Source organism: Pavona decussata, unplaced genomic scaffold (assembly GCF_977016875.1).
Source record: "Pavona decussata unplaced genomic scaffold, jaPavDecu1.1 SCAFFOLD_168, whole genome shotgun sequence".
In the NCBI taxonomy this organism is placed as follows: Eukaryota; Metazoa; Cnidaria; class Anthozoa; order Scleractinia; family Agariciidae; genus Pavona; species Pavona decussata.
In genome coordinates, this window is record NW_028145579.1 from 37,548 (window position 1) to 65,508 (window position 27,961).

General features: G+C 37.5%; 3 protein-coding genes and 2 pseudogenes across 4 annotated transcripts in view; 3 read left to right on the top strand and 2 right to left on the bottom strand.

The window, feature by feature from the left end:
- LOC146464134 (uncharacterized) overlaps positions 1 to 27,961 on the bottom strand; it is a 57,922-nt pseudogene that overhangs the window by 4,355 nt on the left and 25,606 nt on the right. The gene's annotated exons all lie outside the window — the stretch shown is intronic.
- Positions 490 to 8,555, bottom strand: LOC146464135 (uncharacterized). The gene is made up of 5 exons (XM_085130071.1): positions 8,434 to 8,555; positions 3,750 to 3,841; positions 2,052 to 2,308; positions 836 to 953; positions 490 to 707 (listed from the first exon to the last, which is right to left on the bottom strand). Exons 2-5 carry the CDS (start codon positions 3,838 to 3,840, stop codon positions 490 to 492), a joined length of 684 nt encoding a protein of 227 aa, XP_084986197.1. The 5' UTR covers position 3,841; positions 8,434 to 8,555.
- On the top strand, positions 8,480 to 17,801 carry LOC146464136 (cullin-5-like). The gene is made up of 5 exons (XM_085130074.1): positions 8,480 to 8,591; positions 10,149 to 10,241; positions 13,731 to 13,849; positions 14,422 to 14,546; positions 16,912 to 17,801. The coding sequence occupies exons 1-4, from the start codon at positions 8,574 to 8,576 to the stop codon at positions 14,510 to 14,512; spliced, it is 321 nt and encodes a 106-aa protein (XP_084986200.1). The 5' UTR covers positions 8,480 to 8,573; the 3' UTR covers positions 14,513 to 14,546; positions 16,912 to 17,801.
- Positions 21,400 to 23,368, top strand: LOC146464137 (peroxisomal N(1)-acetyl-spermine/spermidine oxidase-like; annotated as a pseudogene).
- Positions 23,072 to 27,793, top strand: LOC146464138 (uncharacterized). The gene is made up of 3 exons (XM_085130135.1): positions 23,072 to 23,133; positions 26,208 to 26,460; positions 26,938 to 27,793. The coding sequence occupies exons 1-3, from the start codon at positions 23,072 to 23,074 to the stop codon at positions 27,400 to 27,402; spliced, it is 780 nt and encodes a 259-aa protein (XP_084986261.1). The 3' UTR covers positions 27,403 to 27,793.

Consider the following 27,961-nt stretch of genomic DNA (forward strand, 5'->3'; position numbering starts at 1 on the left):
TCTGGGGACGCGTTTTCATTTCATGTATATATGGGAACATACAGTCGCGTTTTAGCGTACAATGTGTGGATAGGAGTCTGTCTTGGATCTTGAATTCTGGTTTAGTAATCAGTTTAATTCTTTTATAGAAGTCTTATTTGTCCGAAATCCAGAATGTTGTTTTAAAGCGATTCGTCTTCGATAAAGAACAAACATGTGTTTATTGTTCGGTACCATGTTGATAAAGCAAGCAATAAATGCACATTATCTGGGTACATGCGTGCACGTAGTAAATAGAGATTACTCTTCATCCATGACGATGGTTTGAAAAGCTTCAGATACGTCAAGAATGGTGAATACTTTGGCTTTCGTCAGTTGTGGAAGCTTTTCTTCAATCGTCGGCAATGTGTACTTGTTAATGGTTTGAATTGGATCAATGCATATACGAAGTTTCCCGTTTGGTTTCTCTTTTACTAGGATGGATTCGATAATGAAGGAGACGTAACATGATCAGTCAAGAATGAAACTGAAATGGCTTATGAGGTGAACAGGAAAATGACCTAAACACAAACGTACATCTTGGAAAACAAGACAAAAAATTATACCTGAACATATGTGACCATCCCCACTGTAACCCGCGTTACAAGTACAGTTAAAGTGTCCAGCAGTGTTTATACAGGTTGCATTTCCGTTGCAGTCGTGGATGCCGCTGTTGCATTCATCGATATCTAGAGAATGGGAGAATTATATTGGATAAGTACACTGATAAGGCAAGGATGAAATTAAACAGGCTAAGTATAAATTGAAAGGTAAATTATAGCTGAGTAAATGAGCTGAATAAACTTATAGTATTTACCTTTTTCACAATTTTCTCCTGTAAATCCGGATGCACATACACAGAGGTACTTTTTGTTAGTGTAACCAGACAGGCATTTGGCGTTGTTGATGCAAGGTTTGACGATCGAGCAAAAATTCTGATGGGAAAAAAAAAAGAAAAAAAAATTGTAATACACCTTCTCTATCCTCTTAAGCTAGGTCACGATATAAAATTTAAACCGACGAACGAGGCACATAGTACTCAGCTGGTTATAAATACTTGATTAAAGCAAGTCCGCCTAAAATAATTATTTTGTTAAAACCTACAGAAATATAAATACAGGAAAAAAATAAAACGTGAAAGCAAACAACTGTCAATTACATGACTAACCAAGAAAGGCCCCAAAATTTGCGATATGCTTCAGCTGCTCGAGGCAAAGCTGAATAATTTCAATATATAATTTCGATACAACAAAAGCAGTACGATGTCCCTGCAATTTTATGTTGCTTGTTTTGTGTAGTATTTTGGATCTTTTAGTATTTCAGTAAAGAAAAAGCTCTTTAATAAGACAACTTAAAAAAATCCTTAACTGGAGGTGAGGAGTATAAGCTAATGCCCTATTTCTCAACACGGCGCTGTAGCAGGCCCTTGGCCGTTTTTAAACAATTCACCGCTCAACAATTAAGTATTCATTCTGATTTGAATGTCAGTACTACGGTCCATTCCATTTGTCAGAACTGGCCAACCAGACTGGTTCATACGATCCATAAATGGAGTCTATCATTGTTTGAAGGGATGATTTCTTGAATTATTCAAAATGGCAAATTCTGAGAGTAGTGTGTCATTTTGAGCCAATTGGTGTGGCACATAAACTGTCGTTCAAATTGGAGCGTTCCGTTTACAAAACAAATGAACTGGTAAGACAGTTCTGACAAATGGAAAACGCCTTTAGTATCGACACTTATTTCCTACTTAAGTCCGCTAAATCAGTGATTTTTCCTGCAAGTTGATTCGCCTTGCTTTGGAGCAAAGTTCACTTCTTATCTAACCCGTTTGTTAACCATGTTTGGTCCCGGGAAGGTTTTTTTTCCTTGGAGTGGGATTATGAGTTGCTGCAATTATCCAATCAAAATGACAAAAATATAATCCATAGTTCAGTTTCAACCATCACACTTTTCTTAAGTTCACGTTTTGATGTTAAAAAAGCACGTTATTTTCAAACGCTTATTTATTTTTTCAGATCTACAATTCATACCTCAGTGGCTACATATGTCCAGCCAGGCCTTTCTATTACGTCTTCCGGATGCTGAAAGTGATCCGAATTACTCAACTCACAAATCATTTTGTTGTCAATTGGTGGTCCAATGTTGACTGAAACGCATTCGTTCTCCATAATGCAACGATGTTCACATGATCTGATGAGATTGGTTTCAATGGTAAGATTAAAAATTACGTGACCTTCCAGGAAACAGCCATGCTTTGGTGGCAGAAGTTTGATAGTTCGACAGCTCCCTACGGAAAAAAAAATAAAATAAACTTCTTAGTCATAAACATCGTCAAAAAAAATCAAGGATGAATAAAACATTCTGACAAAGAGAGAAAAAGAGAAAGATGGAAGGAATTTCTAACTTATGGGCTTTGTGATTGGCCTTTCTCGTTATGTGGTGTGATGTTCGCGTCAGTGATTAGGGTCAGGGTCCAAACAAATGATGAGCACAACTTTAATTACGAAACACGAAAATCTGTCGTTATATTTTACGACAGCTCGAATTCATATTTATTACAATGCACGTAGCTATTAAAAGCCATTACACTTCCTACAGCAGGTATCGTTGAGGTTTTTCAGGCTTTCTCTTCGCAGCCGTGCTCAGTTAAAAGTTGCGTAAATAACTGCGAGGGTCTTTCTTCTATTTAATCTTTCACCCTCAGTTCAGACATGTGTTTCATACATTCATAGTCATAGTAATATTTTTGTCAATCGAAGTCGCAGGGAGAAAGCGAGCATGAAATTTTATTTCTACGGATTTACTCATAGTTCCTTGAATGCTGAAACTTTGAAAAGTATTCATTGATTTCTTCACTCTCACTTTTTTGCTAATCAGAGATGAGACATTTTCTACCCTAGGCCTTTATTTTCTAATCCTCGATCTGTTGTTTAGTTGTTTAATATTCGTCTAGAGTACGCAACATTGAAAAAACCGCAGCTGTTATGGAATTGGCGCGAAACAGAACGCGCTCCTTAATTAATTTAGTTATTTAGGTCATTCCGCATATCTCGAACTTCACATAATTATGCCATGCCACACTTTATGCCACATGCCATTCCGCAAACTCATTCGCTTTTACCCTCATCATTTGGTGAAGAGCAGTATGTAAGACAAAAGAAAATCCTTATGATTTAAGATTTTATCTAAATAAAAGGGTGATATTGGGGATCGAAAGTTTAAGTGCCAGAATAAAACATTCAGACTTGGTCACAGTCGAAATCTCGAATTTACTCGAATTTTCCACTCTACCTAAACAAAAAAATCTCGCTTGAAAATCCATTTGACTTTTTGCATGTCCAAAGACTGATAGCTTAGCGGAACTTTTCCCATTAAATTGCATCAAAAGATAATAATAATAATAATAATAATAATAATAATAATAATAATAATAATAATAAATATGGTTTATTTAAATTACACATAATAGCATATAAAATGAAATACAATGTGTTTACAATTAATAAGATAATATGTAGAAAATAATACTTAGCTTCTATAATCAGTAAAGATTCTAAGAACATTGTGTATGCACTGATAGTTTAACGGCCATGTAAGTTAACGGAACGTTCGAGAAACGAGTGTCTGTAGGTCTGACGTCTTAGACCATGTCAACGCCTCTAACATAAAAACAGCCAATGACGCCTTTTGGTTTGGAATAATCAATAAATTAAAACTCGTTTTCTCACCTTGCTGGGCATTAGTGTTGTAGCGTTGCCAAGCTCTCCAAAGAGAACAGAGGAATAGGAAATAATAAATGGAGAAGTAACAACCTGCCATACTGAAATAAAAAAAAATAATAAATAAGAAATATATAAATGAAATGGATTAAAATTTAAAAGCACCAACAAGAAACCGATAAAGATAAATGCTATATTCATCATTTCAGCTATGGAAAACTCTTTGAGTTCCTACAGAAAGAATGGTCGGAAGTATCTTTTCCGTCCCTACAGAATTTATTATTATTATTTTTTAGTTTATTTGCCATGTAAACGTCCCGTCAAGTTTGGTTTTCATATGGAAGAGAAATGAACTAAAACTTAGGTATGCTAGCACTTTTTCAACTCGAAGATTACTGAAGATAAATATGTTGTCGACGAAATTTATCACTTCACCACTAGGCTTATTGATAATATTAAAGAATTGCCAAAACAAAAACCAAAAAAAAAAAAAAAAAAAAGGAAAGATGTAGTTAAATGCGACGATCTATGTCACTGGCATGGTTTATTGTTTACCGTCCCTAAAGCAGTAAGAGGCTAGTCTATAAACTAACGGCACAGACTAACAGCGAGCCCATCATTTCGTAGCCTCTTATTATTAGTCTGAGTGAGGGAAAAAAAAAAAACGTCATGAAAGCAATCAATTTGCACTAAATTTGTTAATAAACTAGAAAACAAGGAACACTCCGTAAAAACTAAAGGCTTATTTTAAGTCGATTTTCAACTTAATTCTGGTGCTGCGGTAAGACAGCGTGTAAATCTCATTTGAGGACGAGTCATATTATGATAAGATAACTTTCATCTTATTTATACGACGATGTCGTCTTAGAGTGAGATGGTTTTTTCTTAGATCCAATGTGCCGTGGTTAGTTATATTTTTATCTTAACTCAAGATTTGAACAATCTTATTGAACCTGATATATTGAGCAATGAAAGCACAACAAATTTCAATCCAGATAGATAGATAGATAGATAGTTTAATAATCAATACATGGCAGCCCGAAGGCTGAATTGCGTATTTACAATTAATAAAATCGATAAAAAGTACGTATAAAACTAGGTACAATAAATAAAGATATAAAAAATATGATAAAAAGGGAAACTAAGAATCTATATATATACATTATCAATACAGGATCTAATAATAAAACTATTTCTAAAACGATCTGTCTTGCATTTGGGTACGGTAAAACGCCTGTTGCACCTTAGAGTGTAACGTGACGGTCCACTAAATGGTATTAACCAGTTCAGACGGTGTTCTGGGTCCTTAATAATGGTGTCAAAAGCATTAGTGCATAGCCCCGTGATGAAATCTGCAATGGGGACAATGTTCACTAGTTCGATGGCCTCCTGGTAGGGTAGTCCTGAGCATATTATAGACATGGCCCGCTTTTCGACACGCACCAACTCGTCTTTTAGGTACTTTGGCAGGGCGTAAAAAAAGACAGGCGCTGCGTACGTAAGAACAGAGCGTATACAAGCAGTGTAAAAGGTGGACATGTCCTGCCGAGGAACTCTTGATCTCTTTAACTGCACTAAGAAATACAGACGCTTTGACGCTTTCTTTATGACGTCACTAATATGTTCGTTCCACGTAAGGTTGCTCGATATGGTCAAACCCAGTAGTTTAGCACTAGTCACCCTCTCTAGTTCTTTACCATCTACTACGATAGACGCAAACTGGGGCTCATCTTTTGCAAAAGATATCCTGAGCTCCTTACACTTGTCGCTATTGAGTTTGACTCTGTTCTGCGTAGACCACTCGGCAACCTTGTCCGCAATCTCCTGGGCATGACTTCGGTTGCCCTTGGCAACGACTTCTGATGCGGTCGTATCGTCGACATATTTCCATACATTAGCTAAATTATCAACATCTAAATCATTTATGAGTACAAGGAATAGCCACGGGCCTAGTTTTGTTCCCTGAGGAACCCCAGAGGGCACTGAACCCCACTCGGAGTAACAGCCCTCGGATAGTTTGATCCTTTGGAAACGATTAGAAAGGAAATCTATGATCCAATTGATAATTCTTGTGGGAAGATTTAACCTACACAATTTCTCTACAAGTATTCTATGATCTATAAAGTCAAACGCTTTTTTACAATCAAAGAGAATAGTTCTAACTGTAGCGCCGTTACCATCAGTTTCCTTGGACCAGTTGTGAAGCATGTGTATCAGTGCCTGAGTAGTTGAGGAATTGGGAACAGCTCCATATTGGCTTGGGTCGAGCACATCTAGAACTGCAGGTTTTACGTAATCGTGAACCACGCACTCTTCTGCGACCTTCGACAGACATGGAGTAAGGGAGATAGGTCTGAGATGTTTCTTCAGGTCTTCAACCGGCTTCACCTTAGGTAGAGGAGATACGTCCGCGAATTTCCAGATCTTCGGAAGAGACTGCTCTTTTAAGGAGAGATTGTAGTATTGTAGAGATTGTAGAGATTGGAGAGATTGTAGATTGTAGTATTGAGATTGTAGATCCATAGTACTTCATTACACCAAATCTAAAATGAGAGAACTAGTACAAATCAGCTTACCGTAAATTCACAGGAAAACAATGGCTGGGCCGCGGCATCAGTTTAAATAGTGTTTTGTTGGTCTTAAAAGTACCGTAAATTATGAACCTTGCATTGCAGATTGTCTGAATTGTCACTACACTCATTCCTCTGATCAGTGACGCAGCAATATTTCTGGATTCATCTTTTTTTTCCAAAAAAACACTCGGTTTAGACAGCGACAGTAATTTCTTCATGTCCATTTTCATTCTTCTGTCTAGTTCATGCTGTTAAATTCGTGTAAGTTACAACGTTTAGCAGGGGCTTTAGACCGTATTTGATGTCCAGATGTCTTCTCATTTGAATATTGAAGTTGTTGTCTCGAAATTCTGATTAATTTCCCACTCTCCGCTACTTGAAGTTTGCGATGGATCAAAGCTCTGCATTTTTTGAAGTGAATCAATCAGGGAAGATCAGGAAAGACCTCCTGAAATAAATTTGGATCTCTTTTGTGTTGGAAGTTTTCGATTTCTTCCAAGGCAATTCATCAAGCAAGTTAGCAATATATTTTTTTTTTACCGAGAACTAAAATGGTTTTATAGAATTGTCAGAATCGGCCTTGTGAGAGTAGAGAATTTTTGAGGGAGCTGTATTCATTTTGGGATCATTTGTTTTTTCCAAACGAAGACCAAAGACCAAAAAAACTTCTTAAAATGAGGGCCCCACCGACTCAGATTAATGTAATTAAAATTGCTCTTTCTTAAACTAAGATGCCTCAATGTTAATTAAGATAAGCGCCTCAAATGAAGATGATTTAAAGACAATATTTAAGAAGACCTCTTATCTTATATATAACTTACACTCTAATAGCCTTCATTTAACATCTACTGCGTTAATATAAGATGATTTCCCTCTCAACTTAATGTGGTGATGGTGTTTCATAAGACGAAAAACGTAAGAACAATTCTTAGTTTAAGATTTTAGTTTTTATGGAGCACGCTCACCGCGGAAATCATTTTTAAACACGGTTAATTCACACCGAAATAACGATCGAAAGGCAGCCCAACCTATAATGTTATTAGTTGAAGGAACTAGAATATTTTCAATAAATTGCGCCAGGTTGTAGATTTTGCCGAGCTAGTGTATGCAGACTGTTTAGATCTCCCATAATTTCAGATTTCTCAAACAATGTAGCTTTGTCGGTTATACGGGTGCGTCCAAGGGTTGATTTTGGTGGAATGTCCGTTCGAAAGACATCGCCCGTCTCAGTCAGAAATTCGGATTAAATTGTGAAGAAAAACAAGCGTTATCTTTAACGAAGGGTCATCTGAAACTTTAGCAACACTGAAAAACTAATCCCATTTGTGTTCGGAGGACAAATACGTCGGTAAAAGTTCGGAAAAAGACCCGCTAGCATTTCGAAAAGCCAACAACAGCTCGTAAATTCGGGGAATAGTATTCTATATCCTAAAATTTTCAGCTAACGCATACGAACGGAGCAAGCTGCGTCAACTTGTGAAAATGTACGCCTTGGAGGTCGCAAAAAGGATGCGAGATTTTTTAAGGAAAGAACATTTTAACTATTTTTGGTTGGGTGCTCTGGGTTTTACGCTAAACGGAGGAAATTGCCTACACACAAACTTACACTTTGTAAGCAGAAACGAGATTCGTGTTGGTCGCACAGGGCACGTTTCTCTTCTAAACATGCGAAGTACGGTCAAAATCGAAGACGAATGTGCACTGGCATGGGCCAAAATTGTGCTTGACGAGTTTGATACGAGTTTGACTCTCGTCTCTACTTGCTTTTATTGAAGGACACGATGCACCATGTAATTTTCTCATAAGAGAGCAATCCTGTCATTCGTTGTGGTTGCCGAAACTTCCATAATACGGCATAAAATATTTTCATTTTGTTTCCGTTAATGAGTCTCGTATCGTTGGCCAGAAATAAAAAGCAATGAGTTCACGAACTGAGAAAATCGTTTAATGCTGGAACTTCTTTCTGTGGTAATATTTAAATTTTCTTTTGAAACTTCCTTTGACTTTCCTCTGTTAAAGACGAATAAACTAATAAAGTTTACTAACGTCGGTCGAACTTGTTTACATGGCTATCAGAATTATTTTTACTACATGTTTTATTATTGTTATTTCTTTTTTACCTTTCTGGGCATCTGAGTAGTACTGTAGCCACTCTTCTCAAGAAAGAGCAAATCAACAAGCTCGAACAAAGAAGATCTTTACCCCAAAACAATGATTCGCTGTGTGTCTAATTGGTGAATACGAGACTGACTAGAAAGATATGGATTGGAAGTGGCAGGTGAGTATTGATCACAATGGGATGGAGAAAATTCTCATCCATCAAGGAATGACAGAATTAGATAATGGCACCAAACCGCTTTCTCATCTATTATTGATTGTCGGATGACTTTTAAGGGAAGACACTAACGTAAGCACGTATACCATTTTTTTTCCTCCCTTGATAATTTCTATCAGAAAGAAAATAAGACAGGGAAAGGGAGATATGTGGAAGACGTATATATTATGATTGACTAAAACACCGGACGTTTTACCCAGCGAACAGGCCTCCCGGCTGGGGATAAATTTCATTGTCTTAGCTGACGATAGTTCGACTGTCCGTTTGTTTGTTTTTTCATCAAAGTTATGCCCTCTTCGTAATTAGTAAAAAGGGAAGAAGATTTGTCATGTACATAAATTATTTGTGGCGGCTGAATAAGAAACACAGTGCTGAATTTTGTGACTTTACTTTCTATCAGGAAGAAAATAAGAGAGAGAAAAAGGGAGATATGTGGAAGACGTATATATTTTGACTGACTAATTATAAAACGAAGATCCCTTATACAATCGTAATGAAGTGAAGTTTTCCTTTTTAAATTTTGCGTTCGAAATATTCAAAACACCGGAAGTTTTTACCCAGCGAACAGACCTCCCGGCCGGGGATAAATTTTAATGTCTTGGCTTACGATAGTTCGATTGTTCGTTTGTTTGTTTTTTCATTAGAGTTTTGCACTCTTCGTAATTGGTAAAAAGGAATGAAGATTTGTCATGTACATAAATTATTTGTGGCGGCTGAATAAGGAACACAGTGCTGAATTTTGTGACTTTACTTTCTATTAGGAAGAAAATAAGAGAGGAAAAAAAGGAGAGATATGTGGAAAACGTATATATTTTAATTGACTAATTATAGAACGAAGATCCCTTATACCGTTAGAAATATTCACTGAAAACACCGGAAGTTTTACCCAGCGAACAGGCCTCCCGGCCGGCGCTTGCGTAGGAGATAAATTTAAATGTCTTGGCTTACGATAGTTCGATCGTTCGTTTGTTTGTTTTTTCATTAGGGTTATGCGCTCTTCATACATGACAAATCTTCTTTCCTTATTACTAATTACATAAATTATTTGTGGCGGCTGAATAAGAAACACAGTGCTGAATTTTGCGACTTTACTCTAGTTATTCTCCCAATATCTCAAACGTTTGATGAAATAAAAACTACACCTTCTGCTATCTCCAATCAAATAGGAAAATACGTGACTACCAATGGATTTTCCTTCAACATCGTGAGAAGGTTAGGAAATCGTTGGGAGTCTAAAGAAAGAAATTGCAAGATGTTAGAATAATGAAAATTTGAAAGACTGAACAACGGAAAGTGGGTTGGTTGGGTTGAGTGGCTAAAACAAGACGGAATCCTTTTTTGGGGTGGGGGGTGGGGAGAGGGGGATGTGTAACTCTTAAGCACGATCTCAAAAGACTTGCCATACAAGCAATTGTTTTATTTAGTAACCCCTTGAAACACAGGTTGTGGCCAGACAGCGTTGACAGAGCTTGAAATGCAAGTATTTGTTTTTTTCTTGAGCTTGAGGACTATATCCCTGAAGTGGAGGAATTTCACAGGAAAAACCACAGCGGCCGCAAGTTGCAGTGGTATCACCTCATGTCCAATGGAGTGGTGAGTTGTTTTTTTAATCTCGCTTTATTTCCAGACTAGGTGCTTCCTTGCTGAACCACAAAATGGGGCCCGTTAATATCGCGAAGTAAATCGGTTCTCCTGGAAATACCATTTTGGTACCAAAACAGAACGCTGATTATAGCGGCGTCAGCCCCTATTAGTTGACGGGCGTGACATTTCCTGGGAATTTCAGTCAACGCGCCCCTGATGGGCTGTTTCAATTGTCGGTTGTCCAAGAGAGAGATGGTGGTAATGTATTTTTATACCGCACTTATCACATAGTCTCATGGCGGTTTACAATTCTTCTGTGGGGTGGGATCGGACGTCACCCGGTGACTAAGTTTAATAGGCAAAATAAAATTGGGGGAGGGATTTGTATTTTCTCAAGAAATGATTTAAATATTAAAATAAGAAATGACTTAACTATTGAAAACAGCGCCAGTAACATTGAGTCTCTCTTTATTGAAATTTTAAATGAGAAATCTAAAAACATAATTGTTGGCGTCATATATAGGCCTCCTGATAACATATTTAATGATTTTGAAAGTGACTTCAAAATCGTATTGTCAAGATTGGATAAACGAAACAAGCCATGCTACATCATGGGTGATTTCAATATTGATATTCTAAAATATGATCAATGTAATTTCTCAAATTTATTTTTTAATCAATTTTCATCATCGGGTTATATACCACTAATTACAAGACCAACACGGATAACTAAATCTACTGCAACACTAATAGATAACATTTTCACTAACAATTTAAGTCACACTGAACACCTAAGTGGTATCATGGTTAATGATATATCTGATCATCTACCTATTTTCACCATTACGAAGCATGAGATGCACATTAATACTGTGAGCTCTGAATCAGGTAGTTATGTAACTAGAATAATAGATAAGAAATCTCTAGATTCATTCTCTAGTTGTCTTAAAACCTGTGATTGGCTAACCACGTTATCTAAGAATGACCCGGCGGAGTCTTTTAAAGGATTTCTCGCTGAATTCTCTGACCATTATAATAAACATTTTCCAGTTAAAATAACTAAACGTATAGGTACACGAAGGTATAACAATTTATGGATAACAAAAGGTTTAAGAAAATCTTCAAAAACCAAGGAATTACTCTATAATAAATTTTTAAAGATTCCGACATTAAAAAATGAACATGATTATAAATTATATCGAAATAAATTGAATCATCTAATCAGAATTGCTAAAAAGAATTATTATTGTAAAAAATTCAGTCAAGGACAAAATAATATAAAATCGACGTGGAATACTATTAATGAATTACTTGGTAATAGAAAATCATATAACTCTCTTCCCAGTTCTTTTCTGAACAATGAAAATGATGAAATCAGTGATCCTAATTTGATTGCAAATAAATTTAATGAATTCTTTGTAAATGTTGGGCCTAATCTAGCTATGAAATTTGATGACGGTTCGGATGAATTTTACAAATTTCTAAAGGGAAATTATTGTGACTCCATGTTTTTACATGACACTACATGTGCTGAAGTAAACAAAGAAATTGATAAAATGGCAAACAAATCAAGTTGTGGTATTGATGACATAAACAGCAAAGTAGTTAAACATGTCGCCCCTTACATATCTCTACCCCTGTCTCACATTTTTAATCTTACTTTTTCAACTGGTAAAGTCCCAGATGAATTGAAAGTAGCTTTGGTAACACCGGTGTATAAATCATCTGATAAAAATGTATTTTCAAATTACAGACCAATCTCTGTTCTCCCCTGTTTTTCGAACATACTAGAAAAACTGATGTACAAAAGATTAATAAACTATGTAGATAGAAATAAAATTTTATTTGACCATCAATATGGATTTCGAAGTAAAAGCACTACTGATTACGCAATAATTGAACTTGTTGATAAAATAACACAAGGGATAGAAAATAACCAGTTCACTGTTGGTATATTTCTTGATTTATCAAAGGCGTTTGACACAGTAAATCACGATATTCTTCTAAAGAAGCTCTCTTTCTATGGTATACGCGGAAATTGTCTTGCGTGGATAAAAGATTACCTTACCAACAGAAAACAAATTGTTAAATATAATCAAATCAGATCAACAGAAATGGCAATTACGTGTGGGGTCCCACAAGGATCTATTCTTGGACCATTACTTTTCCTAATTTATATTAATGACCTAAACAATTCTACCAAAAATTTATCTACTATATTATTTGCAGATGATACTAATCTGTTTTGCTCAGGTAAAGACATAAATGAACTCGAGTGTAATATAAATGCGGAATTAGTTAATGTTCAAGAATGGTTAACACTAAATCAACTTACACTCAACATAAAAAAATCCAATTACATAATATTTAGAACAGCAAAGAAACCGTTAAAAAATCACTGACTCTTAAGCTTGATAATAAGGAGATCCAGAGAGTAGATAAAAATAAATTCTTAGGAATTATAATTGACCAGCACTTAACATGGAAGAATCATATTGATTATATCACTAAGAAGATAATAAAAGCCACCGGTATGCTATGTAGGATTCGCTTCTATGTCAGTCAAGTACTCTTGAAAATATTATACAATAGTTTGATTTACCCTTACCTGCATTACGGAAATACCGTTTGGGCAAATAATTACCCCACAAGGCTAATGAAATTGTTCAAATTACAAAAAAAAGCACTACGTATCATAACATTCTCTCCATATACCGCACCATCTCTTCCTCTTTTTATAAAGATGGGTCTCTTAAATATTTACCAAATTAATGACCTACTAATCGGATCTTTCAGTTTTAGTCTTATCAGTAAATCGTTACCCACCTATTTCAGTGACCTCTGCATTGAAAACACGCAAGTCCATGATTATAATACCAGGAGTTCAAAACATCTACATAAGTGTTTTAACCGAACTAACTATGGAAAATACTCTTTAAGAAGTAAGATAGTTGATACATGGAACAAAACTCCTCTAGAAATAAAACGATCTCTTTCTATACATGTTTTCAAAAAGAAAATGAAGCAATTCCTTCTCTTTCAATGATTATGATATAGGCGTTAACTTACATAATTTTACTTGCACCTTTTATTATTACTGTTATTTGTACACCAAACCTGATATCCTGATTAATTTAGCTTAAAAATGTAATTTGAATCAAAGGGGGACTACTTTGTAAAAGCCCGTAAGGGTTTCTTTAGTCTTCCTCCCGACTTCAATGTAAATTGCACTATGTACTTCTTATGTTACTTATAATTATGGGAAATAAACATTCATTCATTCATTCATACTTGATTGCAGTTAAGAGTAATATCTTTTGATTATCGATTTGTCATCGATTGGGCTATATTAGTAGATGTCAATTAAACTAAGATCGAATTCCTAAGCTGGATCGATTTTCACTGAACGATTAGGCTGGGATTTTTTTCCTCTTGATTTGACGCATGTTTAGACGAAGGTTATCCTTTTGCGTCTGAAAAACTACTTGTCTTTTCCAGTCACTAATTACCTTCGCCAAGCTCAAACGACAGATTCTTTTATGTCAAACCGAAGCTAAGTCTCCAAAGGACTTCAGCGACAGCTCTTTGTTCTGGGTCAATCAAGAATTCGCCGTTATGTAAGTTGAGGAAAAGTTAATGCTTAACAATAAATCGTAGTAGTATCACTAAAGATAATAGTTTAAGATAATAGTTTTTTGTCAACTCAAAGTTTAAAGCCAATGAAATTTTTATAAGTAAGGTTTAGATATACATTGGCAAGTGAAAAGAAACGATAAAAACGAACAACGTTTCGGAATCGTCATGACATTGACTTTATTTCTATTACTTCGAACTTGATAATGGCGTCATGAAGACTCCGAAACGTTGTTCGTTTTTATCGTTTCTTTCCAGTGCCAATGACATTTTGCCGGTTATTACGTTAGCGAGAGAGATGGTGTCTTCAATAACCGCCCTACCCCAGACAAGGTGGGTCCTCTTCGAAGAAACTTGTTACGACCAGTTCCCTTAGGTCATGCTTTCTCCTTCAAAGTGGCTGGGTCACGGTTTCTCTTTTCAAGGTGTTAAAAACCTGTGGTCACGCATTTCTTTTTAAAGTCACGCCATCTCCTACACAGTCTCCCTTCAAGCTTTCCAAGCATGTATTTTCACAGCATTGTTTGTTGAACTGTATGTTGTCTGTTTTATTTAGCAAAAACAGCAAAGTGCAGAAATGCGGCAAAGTGAACCTCATCGGTCGATTGCAGCTTTCAAGAGAAAAAAGCAAAACAAGAAGAGAATGATGGTATCGTGGCACTTAGGATTCTAAGAATACAGGTATTGAATCTGAAACATAGGTTGATTGCACGTTACGTCATGGCGGCCATGTTGGTGGTATTTTATTTATTTATTTCATTACTAGTTACTATACAACATGTTGGTGGTATGGAACAATAAGATTTTTATTCTCTGGGAGTTAACTTCCATTGTTATTCAAACTATGTGAGCAAAGTTTCTTTTGTTTTTACTACCAATATGGCGGCAATGCAATCCACCTATATGAAATATCATATCAGGTACGTCACTGTTAATTGTATTTGTTGAATTTTCCTCACGATTGTTGTGTTTTTCGCGTTCAACCATACAAATATTTGTAGAAAGCGGATATTTAAGGCTACTTTACACGTACCGACTTCTTGGTCTGATTAGTAAGTTCAGTCGCATGGGCCAATAGGCCTTTTTACAGTTGTGTGTTAAGTGACCTGGTCTTGGATTGGAAGCGAGGCTGGGAGTGACCTTGTTTTGATACAAACCTCACTGCTTTTCATATGTGAATGCTAACTAGTTAGCATAAGAACAACATGATCTACATATGAAAAGAAGTGAGGTTTTCTTAAAATTCATTCTTGGCTGCGAGGCTTAGAGAATAAAACAATAGAAATTACATTGAGATTCAGAGATGAATAAATTAAAGGGGAAGTATCACGCAAATTTGCTGTCATTTCAAAAAAACAAAATGTTTGTCTTTCAGGTAGAAACGAAGAAATAATTGTCAAGTTTGTTATAAATTATCACCCCAGTGCAATAAAACTGTCGATTAGTGCCTCTGGCCAGAGACAGAGTAGATCGGCATGGATTGAAAGTTGACAAAAAAATGATAGGCTAATGTTTTTCAACTCAGGCATATTAAGGCATGGCCAAAAGCCTAATTTGCATAAAAAATAGAAAACAATCAAAACATTTCGTACATCAAACAAAAAACTATCAAACTTGGTAGTTATATAAAACTTGAAGACCTTAACTGATTTTTGCTTCAAAGTGATAAGCAGTTTGGTCACGTGACCTGTAAATGATCATTGATTGTTAAAGATCTTCTAAGCCAAATGGGGTATATAAAATGAAATAGAATTAAATCTCCTTTGGTGTCATACGTTTACATGTCAAGGGCTAGAAATGAATTAGCCTTGTTTGCGTGTCCACATTAAATAGCAGTCCTGCAATTAAGGGAAATAGGTCACGTGACATTAGAAATGGCTTAATAACTTCTAATAGGAATGACAGGTACCACCATACAAGGCTAATTAATAATGAACTTTCATTGTGTAATAGCATGACACCCGAAAGGATTTGATTATAGTTTGTTTTATATACCCCGTTTTACTTTAAAGATTTTAGACATTAATCGTCATTTAATGGTCACGTGACCAAAATGTTCCACACTTTAAAGCAAGAATCAGTTACCGTCATCAAGTTTTATAAGACTGCCAAGTTTGACGTTTCTTTGTTTAATCTACGAAATGTTATGATTGTTTTCTGATTTTATGCAAATGAGGCTTTTGGCCATGCCTTAATATGCCTGAGAAGTTATAGCATTTTTGTTTCCAAAATGCGCTAGAACAGATCACGAGTTGCCCCTTTCAAGAATTGAGTTGATTTCTTTCCTCTCGTCATTCTAGAAAAATTTGGCAGCTGATTGAAGGTCTTATTTCACCATTTTTAACAAAAGATACCAAAAACCCCATAATACTTCCCCTTTAATTTCTTTTGATTCACTCCCACCAGCCTCGTAGCCAAGCTAGAAATTTGATATTATCGAAATTGGTGTGTTACCTCTCCTTGCATTTTTCTTCGCCAAATCAAACCAATCAGGTGTTATTTGGATCTGTGATTTTTCAGTGGTGATATATTCCCCACGTTTACTGCTATTTAGCAATGTCATCTTCCGAGTTTTTATCTGATTCTGACATCCCTGTTAGACTATAACGGAAACTTCATTGAGGGTATATACCAAAGGTACATGAGAATGATGTATTATTCAGTGATGACATAGGCAACCTCGGAAAAAGAAAATTCCGAGTGCTCCTATCAGGAGTCGAACCTTCGATTACTAGTTCGGATGCTCTACCACTGAGCTACAGGGACGAGTTGCATAAAACGTAACGGCGGGCGTAAATGCTGGGATGAAGGTCTGGCGTTAGCAGTTACGCCCGACGTTAAGTTTTATTCAACTCACCCCAGGAGACTCGTGGGAGCTAAGGCCTTTGAACTAGGTTCATTGGACAAACTTCCTGCATACTGCTAGGATTTAAATGTCAATGTGTGGCATATGTCCAATGGAATAAATGTGCCACACACTGACATTCAAATCCTAGTAGATTTTTATCGCCTTTCTCTTACTCCATGTTGATCTTTCTTGTTTCAGGAAGCGATTGTCAAGATCATGAAGATGAGAAAGAGAATCACGAATGCCGCTCTTCAAACAGAACTGGTTGAAATTCTTAAAAACATGTTCATTCCTCAGAAGAAGATGATCAAAGAGCAAATCGAGTGGCTTACAGACCACAAGTATCTCAGGCGGGATGAGGAAGACATTAACACTTTCTTGTACGTGGTATAACAAACGAAGGAAGACAAGTCTTAACCCTTTCACATCCAAATAGTATCTTAGCTGGAGATTAAAATTTCAAATTTCTCGGACATGTGGAATAACTGTTCGACAGCTTCTTGGCCATCGTAGCTGGCGGTCACACGGTGCAACATTGCCTTCATCATTGCGCCAATGTAGCGCCAATGCTGCCTGCAACATTGTCTGGAATGGCCACACGGGGTTGCGCGCATATTTCATACTTAGTTACTCGCAATATTGCAACGTGTGTGCCGGCCTTTATTGGCGCGAAACAGGAGCCATAATCCCCGGTTATGGCTCCTGGTGCGAAGGCAAAGTTTTGGCGTCCCTGCCGCTGAAACTTTCCCTTCCCGCTAACAGTTTCTCAAACTACGCAGACAATTTAGAATCACAATAATTTTCACGATAATTAAGTTTAAAAAGAGGGTCAACATTTCCAAGTCTGGGGATGAAATAACTGCTCTCCTCAAACGAGACATGCCAACTCAGGTTTGTCCTTTTACACAGAGCTTCTCCAGTTAAAGGCAACGGAGGCTCTGTTCAAAAAGTAATATCTTTCCGCTCCTTTGCTAGTTTATGCATTTTGCATCTGTGTCCTAAGAAGTGGTCTGTTACGAAGACACTGCGAGGTAAATTTTAGTGGAATTTATTAAAATAAAGTTCCATTGTAACAGTTTTGTATGGAGCATTCCTGGTTGGTATTATAATTGACTTCTTTCGATTCTCATCTCAGTATTGTAACGTGCTTTACCTTGTTTGTGCTTTGGTCAGTCTCGGCCCTAGAGCCAACTACTGGCCATCGTCCCTTTTTTATCGTCGATTTTATGGCGACTTGCGCATACGCGATGTGAGCTAGAATGTGTAACTTCTTAGGGGATTCCCAGAGGCAGCACTTACGCTATCAAACTGCAGAGAAAGTGCGGCTCTTGAAATCGCGATCGCCATAAAAGTCAACATCAAAATCACAACAAAACTCTCCAATTTGTACGTCTCTCCATAGCTGCTTGCATTGGGATCAAATTTTACACAAACTCATTACTCGGGTCTCCTATGGGTGGTGCCTACTATAGCTAATACAGGGATATTTTTGCGTGGTTTAAAACTATGCAGAGAAGGCAGAAATTCAAGTAGAAAGTGCTCTTGATACCCAAAAACAAAATTGGGGGTAAAATTGTAATTTGATGTTGTCTTTATGTTACTTTTGTGATGTATTGTAATTTCTTTTTGTAGCAAACTTTTGAAAATATTGGCGTAAATAAAAAAATCTGAAATCTCGAGTAACCATGCATTTTTCAGTGATGATGAAGCTTCAATTATGGAAAGAATGCCGTACATTACCTTGTATTTTAGCACCTTTTAAGATAAATGTTGCTTAATTATCTCGTAAAAAAAAAACAAAAATGGTTACTCCCATTTTTTTTCTATTCCACTAGCCCTTGCTAAGGTCTGCTTTCCCCGCATAGTCATAAACTGCGCAAAAATACCTTTGTAATAGAAGGCACCGTCCTTAAGGGATTTGCGTCTTAGTCTCGTCAAAGACACAGACAGCAGTATTGTATTCATAAGATCTCTTCGCGTCTTTCTCAACGACACGTTTTTGCTAACACGTGATTTTCTCATAAGTTTTTAGGTGACGGACGCTTTACTTTGGTTTGCCAAAATCAAGTCGATGGGGTTGCCATACGTTTTGTTAAGTTGCCTCAGTTTCTTCAACAATCTACCCTGTTGCGGAGCGGCACTCTTTACCATCGCGTCCCTTCTCCTCGCGGGAACCTACTTCGCGCGTGATCGCGTGTTTTACTCGCTAAACCAATCCCTTATCCAAACATCAGACAACTGGCCTATACTACCTAGGTTGTATGTACCGGTCGTGTGTAAAAGCCTTAGTTGCAACATGCACATTCCTGTCCCCGTGCTAAATATATTTTCCATACCATTCTTATACTACAATCCGGTCTGGAGGGACGTTTTCACTATTCTGCACATGCTTCAACCGTGAACTGTTCCTCCGCTTTTTCCTCAGCAGTCTGCAATCAGCAGCTATCGGTTCCTCTTTCATACCCTTTCACAAAATATTCAGTTGTAAGTTTCGGAAACTTTCCGAGTCAAATGGAAAGGCTTTTCCTCATCCTTTCCAAACCTCAGTTTCAGTTTCCGAAATTTCCTTTTTAAACGTGTCACGTGACGTTGAGGATGTGTCACGGAATCCGTCACGTGAAACCGTTGACCTTCAGAGGTTGACCCACAGCCGGTTTACAGTCCCCTATTTTCCCGTAGGATTTTCTTAACTATCGTACTCCCGCCATCTTGGTTTGAAAAGGCCAGGGGGAGAGTCTCCTCACTCAACGCCTGACTAGGGACCCCTCGGATCCCCCCTCGGTCCCCCTCGGTAGTATAGGCACTCTCCCCAGGTTGTTCTCGCCTTTACAAAGGGGAGTTCGATCGAAGAAGTGCATAGTTTCGAAAATCTCACGGAAAAATAGAGGACTGTGAACAGTCTAGGATTGCGCAGGATTGTACAGTATTCAGAGTCCACACCATATAGCCCAGCGAAAGAAGACGTTTAAGCAAGGGTTGAAACATCTGCCTTACTTTTGCTGGTAAGATCTTGATTTCCAACTGAATTTCCTCGCTCAAGTTTATAAGTTTATTAGTAGATGGCGATCATGGCAGGCCTGATCTCGAGTGCAAAGGTGGATGAATGAACAAACTTTTCCAAACGCCTTCTATTCTAAAAGATTTGTTAGCTTCGCGTTTTGACACAACAAGCAATAGTGAACAGGGCAGAACATGGCAAACCGATACTGATATATACATGTATTTATGAGACTTAAGCAATAACTCTATACTCGCAAACACGCCAAAACTACAGTAAGTGTGAGGCTTTGGCCGATAATTCACCTCTGAAACTCTGCTTGAATTTGCTGGATATGGCTTTTAAGTTAAGTCCCTCACGTCCCAATTCTTTTCATGCGTGTATGCAGATCGAGCTTTTCACTCTCGTATTGTTTGGGAGTGGTGGGAGGGGAGGGGGTTTAAGTGGGTGGGTGGGGGGGGGGGGGGAGGTTGGCGGCTAGGGCTAACAAGCCAAAACTACGGTGAGTATGAGATTTTGGCCGACTATTCACCTCTGAATTCTGCTTGATTTGCTGCAGTGATTTTGCTGGATAATGATGGCTTTTTATAAATGGTCCCTTTTTAAATTCCCTCAGTTCTTTCCATACGTGTGTGTATGCAGATCGAGCCTTTCACTCTTGAATTGTTTGGGAGTGGTGGGAGGGTAGTATGAGTATGAGATTTTGGCCGACTATTCACCTCTGAAACTCTGCTCGATTTTGCTGGATATGGCTTTTAAATAGTCTCTTTCACCCAAATAACTATAGACTAACTTTAGACTAACTTTTAAATAGCTAGTTATTAGAGTGTTGTGTGGTTTAAAGTTGGTGATGTTTGTACCTGCAATATCCACTGTAATGCGAGCCCATCTTGAAATTGTGTCCCTGGAAACTTTTCCATGAGGGAGAAACCATAGTCTAGTAATGTGGTCGTTGGAATTATGGAACTGGCCAAAAATCAAATGTTGTTGCTTGTGCAGATCTCATTGGAGTAAACCTTAAACTAGGTACCACAAATATTATGTTATTGAGTGAATCACTTTTTGTGAACCACACACTGTCAATTCCTACGCCAGCATTTGAAATACCGGTAAGTTTCAATGTAACTGCTTTATATAATTTATTACATTAAAAAGGCAATCAAAAGACTTCACAATTGCGAAAACATATCAAGGCTGTTCTTCCCTCAAGAGTTAATCACTTGATATTTGTTTCTTGGAGCAGAAAGAGGAATATTATTTTCCGGTTAAAGCAATTGCACATTGTGGGTACATGAACTTTGTCAAAATCTTGTACAGCTTCCACCAAAACAGCAGAATGCCTGTAACAATGCCCCTTTAACATCACAGTGGCAGTTCAAGAATTGTACAACTGATTGGCAACAAAAGTAAAATACAACAATGTGGCATAAAGATGTCATGCAATTTTGCTGCACCCATGCACTGAAAAACCCCAACTAGGAAAAAATACATATACAGGGACATTCGCTCACACAAATTGGTACCCTCAGCGGAGATTAAGCTGGTTCATGGCCCTGTTACCAACTGTTTAATGCATCTCTTTTGGATATTTATTAAGATTCTATTGCGGTTCTTAAAACAGTAAAAATGTATTTAAAAAAGCTGTTTACTGATGATACTTGTTCTTCATTGTTTTTTAGTTAGTACATAGTAATGTCATTGAAGCCCAAAGTTGTCATTATTGGTGCAGGGATAGCAGGACTGTCGGCTGCAAGTAAACTGTACCAGTCTGGGAAAGCCGAGGTGTGCGTCTTAGAGGCAAGTCAGCGAGTTGGTGGTAGAATTCACACTGGCAAAATTGGAGACAATCAGGTGGAGTTTGGTGCTGCTTGGATACACGGCACAATTGCAAATCCTATATTTGACCTGGCCTGTGACTTGAAACTCCTAAGCAAAGCAGATGTTAGCAAGGAATGGGTGAATGAAAACAGCAGAGTAAAACCAAATATTGGCAAACAGCTGCAATGGAATATTGATGATCAGCTTATAACAGAGGTTTGGAAAGTCTTTTATAACCTTATCTCAGAGACTGAAGATCTGTCAAAGATGGAAAGTTTTGCTAAAGATGTGAAGGGTGGTTCTAGTATGACAGTTGGTGATTATTTGAGCCAAGGTTTTCAATCTTATCTTGAATCATGCAATTTTACCTCAGATACGCCAGAAATTAAAGCACTAAAACAAAACTTGTTTTCATTTTTCCAAGAAAGAGAATGCAATTCCACTGGTACTAATTCCTTAAGTGATTTAAACCTTGAAGAATTTGGCGAGTATATTTACTTAGATGGCTCGGATTTCTGCCCTGTTCCTAGTGGTTATGACAACATTGTGAAAGCATTGCAAGCAAAGCTGATCATCAGCTGTGTTCATGTTAACCACGAGGTGACACAAATAAAGTGGACAGCTTGTGATGAGTCAGAGACTCCAAACGGCCACCATCCAGTGAACGTTGTCTGTAGTAATGGAAAATCATTTGAAGCAGATCATGTCATACTGACAGTCTCTCTTGGTGTCCTCAAAGAAAAGTATTTGTCCTTGTTTTGTCCCCCATTGCCCATTAACAAAATCAATGCTATCCATCATCTTGGTTTTGGCTACGTAGGCAAGATTTTTCTTGAATTTGAGGAACGCTTTTAGGCTTCGGAAGAGTATAACATTCATGTAGTTTGGGAAGACAGTGGCAAAAATGAAGTACATGTAGATGATGTTGAACATGAATTGAACCGTATAGAGGTTGATGTGGATGCAGAAACATTAAATTGTCCTTGGGTCCGCGACTTTATTCATTTTACACTGCTCGTCCTGGGTCGAATGTTCTGATGGCTTGGTTTCAAGGCAATGAATCATCTCACATTGAAAGCATTATCCCTGAAAAAGTGGGACAGCGCTGTCTTGCAGTTATCAAGAAGTGCACTGCTCTGAATTCTTTGCCACGCCTTATGAATGTTCATATAACACAGTGGGTAACAAGCCCATGGACAAGGGGGTCATATTCATTTTTGTCTAGAGAGGCCAGGGGAAGTGACTTTGACTGCCTTGCCTTGCCCCTCCCCTATGGGTCTGATGGTGAGAAGGGTATCCCTGCTCTTCAGTTAATGTTTGCAGGCGAGGCAACACACCGTCAATTTTATGGGACTGTTCATGGAGCTTATTTGATAGGCGTTAGAGAAGCAGAGAGGCTTTTAAAATACGTAAACAACTAAGAAAAAAAATGTTGTGCATTTGAGTTTTCATTCTCTGTAGATGAATTAGTATAATGTCACTGTTGTGTTCTCCATTCTTTTGCTTGTGATACTATTTTTGTGAGCTCTGCTGCTCTGTAACATGTGTACATGTAAAGGCATGGCTGTAGTGTTCTTGCAGTCTGTTTTGAGTATTATTTGCAGGTATTAAGTTTGCATTTACAAGTAAAGAAGGGCAAGAAGAACATTACTTCACATTGAGGATAACTGATGAACAAAATGCATCAGAAATGGACGAATGAATGAATAAAGAATGAATTTAAAATGAGTGGATGAATGAGTGAACGAACGAATGAACGTGAGTGAATGAATGAATTATTGAATGAATGAAGAATGAATCTAGAACGCATTAATGGATCACTGAACGAACGAATGAATGAGTGAATGAATGAATGACTAAAGAACGGATTAGTGAATTCATGAGTAAGTGAAGAATAAGCTAAGAATGAATAAAGGGTGAATGAATGAGGTGTGAATTTGGAATAAATTAATGAATGATTTCGTGAATAATAACAATTAAGTTTTGTCCCAGGGCTCCATTTAAACTAGCTCTGCTAAATTGGATGCCCATGGATAAATACTGAATTAAATTGAATTAAATTAAATTAAAATTACTTTTCATTTTGCCCCATATATAATGAATAGAGTTTACTCAAATTTGAGAGGTGCACAAAAGCAACACAATGAAATGTTCGTACAATTTTGACAAGGCAGTGAAAATGGAGTTGCCGAGTGTATATGCTGAGGTTAAAATTTATTTTGGGGTTGAAAATTTGAAACCAGTTAACTGTTTCCTTATATTTTACTCAGTCTTAGATTCTGTCATTCATTAAGATAATCTGGACCAAAGGAAATACAATGGAATACTGATTTTTTTCGAACCTCCTAGGGAAACTGAATTTGGTTCTAGAAATTGGGAGTTTCAAAAATCGGGGGTAAAAATCTGACCAAAGGAAATCCAAGGGAAACAACTTTTGGTTCAATTTCGGAGGCTCAAGGCAGTTTTTTTGGACTTAGGGTGGAAGTTTTGAAATTACAATCTCGCATACAGGATAAACTTCGATCTCCTTCATACTACATCATCATTTCAACATATGATCAAAGTTAATGTTCTCATCGGTTTCCAAGCAACAGCTATTACCATAGCAACGGAAGCGCATAGCCTCTCATTTTAAACATTGTCGATTATCTCGAAATCTAGTCAGACACTTTATGACGAAACTTTAGAGATTTAAACTACTCAATCTAGACAACTTGTAGGCAAAATTAGAAAAAAATCTGTAAGAGCGTTTTCAAGTAAATAATGAATCAATTTTTACGGGGTGATTTTGTTTATTCCAGCATTTTTTACCAATATCTCTGGCAAAATGAAACTTGACACTTCGTCTTTTCTCTTAAAAAGGTCATTGCTCATAGCAAAACATTCTAAATGTATATTGAGCTTTATGGGTGTCTCCGATTTTAAGATATTTATGTTTGAAAACAGTTGAAATAAAGCGCAGACGAATGAAAAAGTTCCTACTTTGCATAAATCGAGATATCTTTAAAATACTCCGGCAGATTTTTCTGTTTCTGGAGCCTCCTTAATCGGAAGTTGGAAAAAAATCGAGGGCTCGAATAATCGAAATTCCACTGTAAAATCAAACTGGTTTGGAAAATGTCTTCTCCCCTGTTTAACCCTTTTTAAAAGCCCCAACAGTGATCAGCATCAATTTTCTCCTTGTAATATCAATGCTTATTCAACCTCTGAGGTCATGAAAATTAAGGATATGATCACCTAAGGTGAATTTTCTTGATGTTTTAATAACTTCTTCCTAGTACTTTTATACGAAAAAATATGGGGCAAGATAGGAGAATTGGTTCTTTGATATTAGGGATTAAAGGGTTAAGGAACTGATAAGCAACGGAATAACAAACCTCGCTGTGGGCACCCTGTGAAAAACGTCGAAATCACAGCTGGAAGTTTTAAGGATGAATTTTTTAATAATTCAGTCAACAGGTGTGTAAATAGAAACGGTGTTTATTTTCTTGATATTTAAATTTGGTCAGCATTTTTTCTATCTTGAGTTAAAGAAAGAAAAATGTATGACTTTCTAACGTTTATTATTCTTTCTAAGAGGGGTTGAAATTTGTTTTATTGGCTAAAATTAGTAAAAGGGCGTTGACATCACTCGTTATTAACTTTTAAAGTCATAAATATTTTGTACTGGGGAAAGAGTATCCATTCACAATAAATAAACGATGTAATTCCATCAAATATTTATTCAGCAGAAGAAGAAATAAACATTTCTTTTGACGAAAGCAGTTTTCCGATTTAATTTGCATTTTTTTGTTCACTTTGGAAACTACAACTTTACGTATTTCTAATCTCTCTGCCGTCAATATCAACATCGCTTGTCCTGGAAATGCAGGGCTCTCCTGAAATCGCGTTGGTTTCATACTCCGCTTTCAAATCTAATCCTCCAAACGAATTTAGACAGAACAAAACCCGGACCGATAACCTCCGTCTTCCAGACAGCACACAGGTCACGATAATCAGCGACAAACAAGAGCTTTCCAACACACCAAAGATTAAATTCGTGAAGACAGCGAGCAGGATGCCTTCCGGAATCTGATCTTCAACCGTCCTCTTCTTCTGTTTGTAACCTGCGGCAGGCATGTACCACATGGGCAAAGGTAAATTCTGTTATTTAATAGCTTTTTGGTTTTCATTTTATAGTAGTACACTATTCTTGATAGATGTATTTTGCAATCAGTGACAATGACATACTCGAAAAAAGAACATCCGAGTTTCCCAACAGGAGTGGAACCTGAGACCTTCCGATTACTAGTTCGGATGCTCTCCCACTGAGCTACAGGAGACTCGGGGGAGCTAAGGCCATTAAACTAGGTTCGTGGGACAAACATCCTGCATACTGCTAGGATTGGAATGGTGATGAGTGGTATTTGTGAAAGAAATGTGAATAAATGATAGATGTATTTTTCAGTCGGAAAAATTAGCAAACTATCCTTATAGCAGATTATTTTATAATAACTTATAACAATATAGTTATACTGTTTTAATGTAGAAAGTCATTTCATTTTTTTTTTTCGCGGTGGCTTTATGCTGACGTTTTCGATTCTAAACATCTTGTGAACTTACATGTAAAACCTTCCCTAGATTGTTGAAGTCAGCGCCGGTCGGAAACTCATTTCATCCCTTCATTTCTATTTACCAGACTGAACAACAGGGGTGAATATCTGAGCATGCGTGACCCTGAATGGTGGATCCAGTGGGATAACTCCCCCTGGCGGAACCCTTATGCCTGGTGGGGAACTGAACATTACACGTCGCTGTACGAGGAGGGGTACATCAGACCGGAGTTTGTCGTCAGTGTTGACACATCACACCCTGAGGTCAGGCGCACACTGGAAGAGGGACTCAACAAGGCAGAGGACATGTTAGATGAGAAAGCTAGCTTCGCTGTTGAGGTTAGTGCGCATGCATCAGTCTTTGATCGTAGCTTGTTTCAGGAAATGCCATGCTTGACGAAAAACAAATGTGAGAGACAAAGGAAAGAGTAAAACCTTGTATATTTTCTCCTTGCGAGCCATTGTTTCTTCGCAGTCAACTCGACCAAACATCCGGGACCAGTTGAATAATAGTTAAGGACGGTACTTTTTTTGCTGTTGCACATAAGAACAGCGCATCTCGGGATGGGTCAAGAAATACGGGTTTCTTTAAAAACGTTGGCTACATGTACTATAGGTATTTTTGCGGATTTCAAGTCCGGCGCCCTAACCACCTGACCACGCTGCCTCCCTAATACAAAGGCTTCCAGGTACTCATGAATTTCGAGGACGTTTCCTAATTGTCGCTTCCAGGGTTTAATAATTCGAAAATAATCCCTCTATAAACTCACGGTCAAACCATCAGGCCTAACTCCGACACACTTTGCATTTCAACAGTTTAATTTCAATCCCATGATTCTCCGCTGGTGGAAAACTCAAGGCATCAAACGCTACGACTCGCTGGAATGTCTTGAAATGACGGCAGCTGTTGGAGCGAACTTTGTGGTCACTAACTGTTCCGCTGTTAATCATTTCTTTGATTGTCACCCAGCATGGTGCGCCTGTTGGCCTTGTTACCTGCTGTTTGCAGTTCCCTATAAAATCTGGCGCAACGCGGTTCAAGGTGTGCGTGACATTGCTGTCACGATGGAAGGTAACGCCATTTCAGCAAATCTCGGAACTTCAAGCTACAGCTTGGCTGATCTTCACCAGTCTCCCGTGCATAGAAACCAGCCAATTTCAAGTGCGCAAGAAACAGCATCTAACGCGGTGCCGGTGGCTTATGGGATTCCTTCCCATTTGTTTTTCCCTCCGCCCTCCCTGCAGGGGACACTGGGTAATCCACGTTTCAAGGCAACCTAGGTGGCTTTTCAATCGTACAGCTGGGTTTCTAGTGTTATTTGATTTGTTGGCCGTATGGATACCATTTGAAAACGTTAGTCTGCAGAATGTCTTAACCTTTTTTGAATTGTACTTTTGTACTCCTTGGGAGAATGTTCGAGACCAACAATGGTTTGCTATTTCCTTGCAGATTCACTAATATTAATTTATTTATAACAGTGTTTGTATAGGGTGCTCTCTCACAACATGGTGGTTTTCAGAGAGGCCGTGTATATAAAAGTTACGAACAAATAGAGATTTAATTAAATTAGTTAAAATCATAGATACATGATTATATACTAAGAACGCGTATAAATACAGTATGTTAAAAGCGAAATTCAAAAAGTTTAAAGTAGATATCTATCTAGTGATATCTTCCACAGGTTAAGAAATAAAGTATCTCGTTTGGTAGCGAAGAACACAGGTATTCATTAATTTGTTACCGTTGTTTAATCACGAGCATATGTTTTGCTTGGCTTTCAAGTGGCATCTCTAGTGAAAACAAGAATTTAACTACGAATTGCGAAAGGAGATTATTATT

What these genes read in the sequence shown, in the direction of transcription:
- LOC146464138 (XM_085130135.1), top strand. Translation starts at nt 23,072, where the DNA reads ATGTGTACATGTAAAGGCATGGCTGTAGTGTTCTTGCAGTCTGTTTTG. An exon ending in GTTTTGAGTATTATTTGCAG is followed by an intron (nt 23,134 to 26,207) that starts GTATTAAGTTTG and finishes TCTATTTACCAG; the next exon opens with ACTGAACAACAGGGGTGAAT. An exon ending in AAGCTAGCTTCGCTGTTGAG is followed by an intron (nt 26,461 to 26,937) that starts GTTAGTGCGCAT and finishes GCATTTCAACAG; the next exon opens with TTTAATTTCAATCCCATGAT.
- LOC146464135 (XM_085130071.1), bottom strand. Translation starts at nt 3,840, where the DNA reads ATGGCAGGTTGTTACTTCTCCATTTATTATTTCCTATTCCTCTGTTCT. An exon ending in GGACATATGTAGCCACTGAG is followed by an intron (nt 954 to 2,051) that starts GTATGAATTGTA and finishes TTTTCCCATCAG; the next exon opens with AATTTTTGCTCGATCGTCAA. An exon ending in AGGAGAAAATTGTGAAAAAG is followed by an intron (nt 708 to 835) that starts GTAAATACTATA and finishes CCCATTCTCTAG; the next exon opens with ATATCGATGAATGCAACAGC.
- LOC146464136 (XM_085130074.1), top strand. An exon ending in ACCTCATGTCCAATGGAGTG is followed by an intron (nt 10,242 to 13,730) that starts GTGAGTTGTTTT and finishes TGTCTTTTCCAG; the next exon opens with TCACTAATTACCTTCGCCAA. An exon ending in AATCAAGAATTCGCCGTTAT is followed by an intron (nt 13,850 to 14,421) that starts GTAAGTTGAGGA and finishes TGTTTTATTTAG; the next exon opens with CAAAAACAGCAAAGTGCAGA.